General features: G+C 52.8%; 1 protein-coding gene and 1 non-coding gene across 4 annotated transcripts in view; both read left to right on the top strand.

The window, feature by feature from the left end:
• The first annotated feature begins 976 nt into the window (after window positions 1-976).
• On the top strand, window positions 977-1,058 carry Trnal-aag (transfer RNA leucine (anticodon AAG)). The gene has a single exon. It is a non-coding gene; the product is annotated as a tRNA-Leu (tRNA).
• A 149-nt stretch (window positions 1,059-1,207) lies between these two features.
• Polr3e (RNA polymerase III subunit E) overlaps window positions 1,208-8,084 on the top strand; it is a 32,406-nt gene continuing 25,529 nt past the window's right edge. For all 3 annotated transcript variants that reach the window (XR_009585459.1, XM_021635675.2, XM_021635674.2), the window contains exons 1-3: window positions 1,208-1,365; window positions 5,750-5,821; window positions 7,161-7,211. Coding sequence is in view for 2 of the 3 variants with exons in the window: in XM_021635675.2 (XP_021491350.1) it covers window positions 5,786-5,821; window positions 7,161-7,211 (87 nt within the window). In the remaining variant the exon portion in view is untranslated. The remainder of the gene's footprint in view (window positions 1,366-5,749; window positions 5,822-7,160; window positions 7,212-8,084) is intronic.

Raw genomic sequence — 8,084 nt, 5'->3', positions numbered from 1 at the left:
GTGTACAAATGAATATGCAGAAATGCGTTTAAACCCAGGCGGTGGAAATGTGCGTGAATTTTGTTTTGTTTCGTTTGAGACAGGGCTTCTCTCTGTGTCGCTTTGTAGACCAGGCTGGCCCCTGTCTCCCAGAGTGCTGGGATCACCGGCCTGCACTGCCACGCCCTGCTTGGTGGCTAATCTTTCTCCCTGCGCCTTTTTCGGTGTTTAATCCTGTCTGGGGCCGGTGAGGTGGGTAAGACCCTGGCCTCCAAACCTGTCAATCTACGCTGCGGTGGAAAGAGAGAGCACACACCCCCCCCCCAAGCTGTCCTCTGACCTCCGCAGCGTGCTCCGCCCCGAACAGATAAAGGACAAGCGTCGAAGTCCGCAGGCGTGCCTTAGCGCGCATCTGTCCTCGATGAAGTTTGGTAACAACAAACGCAAAAAGGAAAAACATAAACAACAGCAAAAAAAGTCTGTTGAAAGGCCAGGCAGCCGCGCATCTCCGTGAATTGGTCTGTTAATAGATGTTTACACACACCAACCCATACACAATCCGGACAAAACTTTTTCCAAGGGTGTAAATTGATAGCAAAAGATCTGGTTGCTGGAAAACTAGGGCAAGTCGAGGGCCAAATATATATATATATATATATATATTATTGTGCATATTACAAAGGATATATTCCATTTGCAAAGTTGTAATAGTGTCTCAGAGCTCGGCGAGAGGTACTGCCAGCGCCGGACGCCTACTTCGGGTTAGGTGGGTGGCAGAGAGGCTTAACCGGACGCCTTGACCAGGTGACATAGAGCGCAAAACTGTCCTCTGCTTCAAAGCTCGCATCCAGATGTTTTTATTTCAGGAATTGGCTTCTGATAATGTTGCTCGTGACGATGTTGTGAGGAGTAGATAAAAACAAATGCAATCCCCGGAGAGTGGATATACATGCATAAGAGCTTTAAGTAGCTTCTTAGAAAGCGATGCTCGCAGCTGGGTAGCGTGGCCGAGCGGTCTAAGGCGCTGGATTAAGGCTCCAGTCTCTTCGGGGGCGTGGGTTCGAATCCCACCGCTGCCAGCAGCAGTTCGTTTTTCTTGCCTCCGATCTCCGTTCGTTTTTTGCCGCCACAGCGGCGCCCCCTGCAGGCGGTGTGAGCTCTCTGCACCGGGCGTCGCTCGCCGAAGGGGCGGGTCCGCGCGCGCCGGGGCGGGGCATTGTGGGTAAGAGGAAGCTCGAGGGCCGGCCCCGCTCCCCCCACGTGTCCGCCGGAGTTTCTCCAGCAGCAACATGGCCGCTGCCTGATAGAAGACCCGGCCGCCGCTGTCTCTGCAGCCCGCGGGTCCCTGGGCCGTTGCCGCCGCCCGCTCGCGGCCCCGGCGGAGAGGTGAGTCCCGGCTCGGCCGCCCCGGGGTTCGGGCCTCGGCCGCCGCACTCGCGCGGGGGCCCGGGCCGCGCCGACGACTAGGCCGGAGAGGGCCGCGGCGCTGCGTGCCGAGGGGCCGCGGCCTCCGGGGACCCGGGCCGGGCGCACGGGCGGCCGGGCCGCGCCGGGCCCCGCTCGCTCCGCACGGCCGGGCGTCGGGAGGCCGGCGGCGGCGGGCCCGGCGCTGACTCAGGCCTCGCCGCGCCGCCCCGCCCGGGCCCGGCTCCCGAGCCGCCCCTGCGAGGGCAGCGGTGCCCGGTGGCGGGGCGACCCTCGCAGGGGCGGGAAGGGCGCCGGGGCCGCCTGCACGGGCGGGGTCGTTGTTTTAGCCGAGCCTGGGCCACGCTGCCCTGGGGACGCCTCATTCCTCGGTCTGTGTTTGCGCCGACCCCGAGCCACCCGGGGATCCTGCTGTCACGGGGGATGGAAGTTCGCATGCCAGCTCGTCCTGGAGTCCTGCCTTTGGAGCTGCTGGGTTTGGGATGGAAAAGATAATCAGGCATATCATCATCCCCCTATCTGTGAGGCGAGGGGTAATGTGATTCCCGTGTTACAAGCCTTAGAGGGTAAGATGGGTGACATTCCTGCTTCCGTTTGTGGCTGTCTCGTTCGGTCTTACATTGGAAGAAAACATGTTGCCACGTAGCAACAGCCCTTCTTATAGGTTCCACTTACGCTTTGAAGCCGGCGCTTGCTGTGTAGCCGGTTTAGGGATGAAAATAGGAAAGGACCCAAGGTTATGCAATTCATGCCATTAATCAGCTGGTACGTTGCAGAGGTGGGATTTGAACCTGCAAGGTTCCGCGCGGGAGTCCAACCTCTAAACCACTGTACCATACTGCCTTTTACCAAAGGTATGTACGGCATAGTGGTTAAGAATAAAATCAAAGCTCTTTTGGCATAAGCCAGATTTGCATTTCTTGATTCTACGGTCTCCTGGGGCCGTGACCTTGGGCAAATCATTTCTAAGTTGGGCACTATAAATTTTGATGTGCACGGCTAGTGAGAAGATTAAATATGTTTGGTGTTATATTGGTGCCTGGCATGACTAGCGTTTGGAAGAAGAGCTGTGGATTTTTTTACTTAAAAAAAAAATAATAATGATCCCATAAGGATGACGAAGTACAGTTTTTATCCCCGCTTTATGGTGGAGGAGTCTGAAGCTCGGAGAAAGTCTCCGTGGAGTTCTAAGTCTAGTGGGGAGGACAGCCAACACCTGAGCAGCCAGGAGGTTCCAGGTTAGAGCCATTCAGGAAATAAGGAATTGCGCTAGTAATGGAAGGAAGGGGTTGGAAGCAGCTGCTCCAGTCGGGCTCTCGAGGAACCTGCCTGCTCCTGCAGGGAGTGGCAGCATGCTGAAAAGAACATCCTGGAAGTGCCCTGGGATTGTGCGTGGGGCCTGGCCAGTTGGAGGCTCAATGATTGGTCAGCAGGCCACGGGGAGATGTGGAGACAGGGGCAGGATCATGTAAGGGCTTAGGGGCCCGTGGAAGGGGGCCAGAAAGCACTGTGGGTAGTTATCACCAAGACTGGCTGTCTCTCGAGGATTGGGAAACCTTTTTGTTTGTTTTGTGTCTGTTAATTTTTTTCCTCCCAGATGTGGTTTTGCTGTAAGATAGCCCAGGATGGCCTCAAACTTGTTACCTTCCTCCCTCACCCTCCCAAGTGCTGGTATTAGAGGCACCGGCTCAGGAAGCTTGGTTTGTTGGCTTTAGAGATTGCAGGTCAAGATTTATTAGTGTTGAATTGGCTCGGGGGTCTTGCTACCAGCATTTTTATTTTGGGTAGGCAAGGATGGAAAACATCATTGTGTGGCATGTAAGTCATGCTACAGGAAGCAGCGTCAGCTGTGGCAGTTCACATATCTTTTGCATCATTGATGGGAAAGGATTATTGTTGGTCATAGGCTGAACCTTAGCAAGCCACCGCATTGGATGCTGTTGGCTGGGAGGCTAAAGGGAGGTGATGACCTTTGCAGGTAACTCAATCAGGTGTGGTGTTCAGAGGGAGGGGCCTCGTTCTGCCTGATGGCAGGGCTGGGCAGGATTTCAGCCATGAAAGAGTAATTGGGTCTCGAGACTCTCCTAACCCACAGCCTCTTTTTGTATGTGCTGTTTCTGTGATTGCCCCTGAAATCCTCCCAGTTGGTCACCAAGCGTGGCTCCCTGCAGAGCAGGTACCTGCCTGACACACATTTGAGACGCTTGGCAGCCAGTGCAGCTGTACAGTGGCAGTTGCTTAGGACCGTGCTTAGATGGCTCAGACCTTCTGCCCTCCACGTCCTGATCTGTTGTGATGGCCCCTTTCCCGCCAGCCTGTCTCTTTCCCCACTCCAGAGCTTCCTCTGCTCAGGAAGGACAGATCCAGCATAAACTGTCCCATGGTGATGATGTGCTATGGCGGCCACAGAAGGGAAAGCAGCTGGAGGCAGTTTTCAGTGTTGAAAAGGAGGGACAGAATCCACTTTAGATTTGAGGTGACATTTGAACAAAACCCTGAAGAGGGCACAGGAAGGAACCTGAAGTTAGGGTTGAACAGTTAGCTTGGCCCCCGGATGGATTGGGGGCAGAGCCTAAGGCAAAGGTTGAGGTCTGCGGAGGTTCTCTAGAAGAGTGAAGATTCTCTCTGAAGAGGATGGGGAACCCTGGAAGGCAGCACTCAGAGTGATGCTACCTAGGGTTGAAGAGTAATTGTGGGGCAGGAAGGACCCAGGAAGTCAGATCGAGGTGTGGCCCAGGTGGCCAGGTGCCTTCCTTTGAAGGCAAAACTGACAGGATGACCTGGTATGAAGTGAGAGGAAGTGAGATGCCAAGGATGGGGCGGATGTTAGTGCCCAGGCAGTCCAAGAGTGGGCTGTGTCCTCAACAAGTGAGTTTATGTGGGACCTTAGCTGTTACTGAGCCCTGTACTGAAGGAATTGCTTATGTGTCTTTAAATCTTTGTGACTTTTTTAAGTTTTATTACTTTTACAGCAGGTCATGGTGGCACACACCTTTAATCCCAGCACTCAGGAAGGCAGAGGTCAGTGGATCTTGTGAGTTCAAGGCTGGCCTAGTCTACAAAGAGAGTCCAGGAAAGCCAAGGCTACACAGAGAAACCCTGTCTGGAAACACCTTCCCACAAAACAAGTTTGTTTTTGAAACAGAGTCTCACTGTGCATTCCTAGCTGGCTTGGAATTTGCTGGGCCTTGAACTCACAGAGTTCCTCCTGCCTCTGCTACCCAAGTGCTGGAATTAAAGGCACCTCCATGCCCAGCCAAATCTTTGTTTTTGTTTTTGTTTTTGTTTTTGGAGACAGGTTATTTTATAGCCTAGACTTGACACAAATCCCCATGTAGCTGAGGCTGACCTTGAACTGATGATTCTCCTGCCTCTGCCCCCCCCCCAGTACTGGGATCATAGTCATTTACTGGTCCATCTTTTGGGTCTTAAATCGTTCAGATGTGAGGTAGATAAAATTGGGGTGCACTTACCAAGGAACAGAGGGGTGGGTGCTCATCTCAGCACTTAGCCATGAGCACCGCTGCCCTTTGGTGCAGAAGACCCGGAAGTCTGGAGGCATCCCTCTTCATCTCTCTGGCCTGAACTCCCGTTTCTCTGTGTGTTGGGTTTCTATTCCTTCCATCCTTTAGGCCCACCTATATGACCCTCCTTGACTGGAGGGTCCTACTCTCCACTGAACTTCCCCATTCATAACTGTCCCCCAAGTCCCAAGGGCTGGACATGAAGTTCAGTGATTGTCTTGATGTGGTGTGATGTTGAGTAAGCACCTGTAACCTGTCTCTGAATTCAGTCTTTTTTTTTTTTTTTTTTTTGTAAGATGGAGACAGTCACAATACTCATAGCCTTATTGCCTCATAAACCTGAGAGAAAAATATTCAAAGAGGGTCATTTTGGCCCCAAAGCACAGAAGATCAGCTCAGCTCACTGGGGTTAGAGTCTGACAGCTGTCTGTCTGAAGAGACCTTGGGAAGTCTTGGGCCATGTGACAGCTGGCTTTTATATTAACTCTGGACCCTCAGGACTTCAGTGTTGAAGCTATGGCTGTGGACTGCCAGCTTCCTCAGGCCTGGCTGGGAGTTCTTTTTGAGTGGTCAAGAAACCTGTAAAACTGCTTATTAATTTTCTCCAGAGGTGCAGTTGACATGTGTTGGCTTGGGTCTTCTGCTTGCACCCTTTGCAGGCTTGTTCCTCTGCTCACTGCTGCTTCTACCACAGACACAGAAAGGAGGCCATGTTTTGGTCTTGGGCTCCCCTTCCCTGCAAAACACTTGTGAAGAAAGGTGCTTTAGAAGGGTTGATTGAACAGCTTGCTGATGGCCCAGGTCTCTTGCTGTCTTTGCAGATCGAGTTGAGGACTGTGTGGCGGGCTCTCCTTAGTATGGCCAATGAAGAAGATGACCCAGTCATACAGGAGGTAACTGCTGCTGTCAACAATCTGTTGGACCACAGGCCATGGGACCAAGTCTCTTCCACGTGTCCATAGGCTAGTCTAGAAGGGCCTGTTGATGATCTGGGGACCCTAGACCTTGCTCTTGCCTCTGTTGTTCCCCAGATACCTGTGTGGTCGACTTTCTCTTTGAGAACCCTGACCTAGCGGCCCCTGGTTTTGAGACCTCAGCTGGTGTGCCTAGATTCAGCTTGTTTGCTCTCTGCCCCACTCTCTGCAAAGCCAGCTGCAGGGCTATGCGCTGGAAAGATGCTGGTGACTGAAAGATTGCTGGCTCCCATGCCTGGGCCTGCCAGGTTGTGTCGTTCAGTAGTCATTCACCCCGTTCACTGGGTACCAGGGGCAATGACGTAACAGCAACCAGGCTGTGCCCTTGGCTGTAGGCAGCCTCTTGCCAGTGGATGGGACAGATAAGGAGCCTCTGAATACAAACTGTGGGCAGGCAGGTTGCAGACTCCTCACAGAAGGACAGAGTTGTTTAATTCTTACCCCTCAGAACCCTTCCCGCCCAGGCCCTGTATATGCCCCTGGCCTCCTTAGGTGTATCTGGAACCCACCCTGTGCTTCATGGTCACTGAGGAGACCATCCCTAGACAGGCAGTAACTCCCCTCTCGTTGGATACTACTTACTAAGTTTTTAGATTTGAGTTACTTAAATGCACTTAAGCTGTAGCTCCAGTAAAGAAAGTAAGTCACCACAGAGAGAACTGGAGACAGCACAGAGGGAGCCCACTCTGTAGCCAGGCAGCCCTGGCTTGCTTCTGTTCAAGTGGTGACCCCGCTGAGTTCCTAAGGATGAGTGAGTTGTCAGAGACACCTGCGAAGGACATCCCAGGTAGAGGAAAGTGCATGTGCAAAGGCCCAAGGGCAGGAGTGAACACTGTGTGCAAAGCCTGGGAGCCAGGAGTGTGGGTGAAGAAAAAAGGAGATAGGTCGCATAGAGCCATGCAGACCTTCTTAAAACAGGGTGACCTGCAAGTGCTAGAGTGGCAAGGTGGGAGAAAGCAGAGAAGAAACAACACAAGGGGGTGGAAGTGACCCTCCTCCTTCATCTCCCCAAAAGCTCTTTCCCTGGCTTGAGGAGGCATCCCAATCTTGGTGCCTGGGCATGTGTGTTCTTTTTAGCTTTTGTCTTGGTTCTCTGGCAGCTGTAGGGAAGGAGTCCTGGATGTGCCTGACTGGGAGGCCTGGCCTGGTTACCTCTGCTTAGTATGAGCTGACCATTTTCCCCGAGCTGCTTCTCTGAGCCACTGATCCTATCTGAGTGCCTGGGCCTGCTCTAAGTGTCTTTTCCCCTTGTTCCCAGATTGATGTGTACTTGGCCAAAAGTCTGGCAGAGAAGCTGTATCTCTTTCAGGTAATGATGGGACTTGCAGGTAAGGGGAAAGCCAATGTTGGGGGTGTGGTGGAGCTGGGCAGGAAGCATGGCGGAGATCACCTGCTCAGGTGGGCAAGCGGGGCAACATGTGGGATGCAGCTGGGCTGCTGTACCAGACCAGCCAGTTCCAGCTCCATCAAGACTCAGCTTCCAGCCCCTGAGCAGATACCTCAACCCTGTGCCTCAGGTTTCAGATAGTCACACTCCAATCTCAGAGAGATCCTGACAGGGTCATGCCTCCACATGGCAGTGCTTAGGCCACTGCCTGGGGAACAGTTAGTGCTGACGGGGGCCCCTGCTGCTGGGTGGAGCTCCTGCTTCCGGAGCATCCTGGGCCCGTGCAAGCCTTGGGCCTGTCCCTGTGTGCCCCAAGTTGTTAGCCTTCCACTGTATTGAACATGTATTGAGCACCAACTATTTTCCAGCACTGTTTAATCCCATGATGTGCCTGTGATGGTCACTATACTTTTACATGACCTTTACTGGAATACAGTTCATACACCATACTTTTCCACATTTAAATGAACCATGCTTGAGACTTTAACCTTTTTGGGGCAGTGCAGCCAGCACCACACTCTATTTTAGTACATTTTTGTCCTTCTGAAAGAAATCTCAAGCACTGACCCCATTCTCACCTTGAGCCCTAGGCAACCATTACCTTTGGACTTGCCTGTTTGGGATTTCTCGTGTGGGCTTTAGTGCCAGCCTCTATTTTTTTTTTAAGAATATCTGTGGGGCTGGGGGGGTGGCTCAGTGAGTGAAATAACTGCTGTGCAAGTTCAAAGACCTGAACTTGCTCCCCAGAACCCACCTCAAAAACTGGGTCTGGTGCTGTGTGGTTGCATATGGTTG

Source organism: Meriones unguiculatus, chromosome 14 (assembly GCF_030254825.1).
Source record: "Meriones unguiculatus strain TT.TT164.6M chromosome 14, Bangor_MerUng_6.1, whole genome shotgun sequence".
Classification (NCBI taxonomy): domain Eukaryota; kingdom Metazoa; phylum Chordata; class Mammalia; order Rodentia; family Muridae; genus Meriones; species Meriones unguiculatus.
Note: the sequence above shows the minus strand (reverse complement) of the source record. Positions and strands in the feature narration are given on the sequence as shown.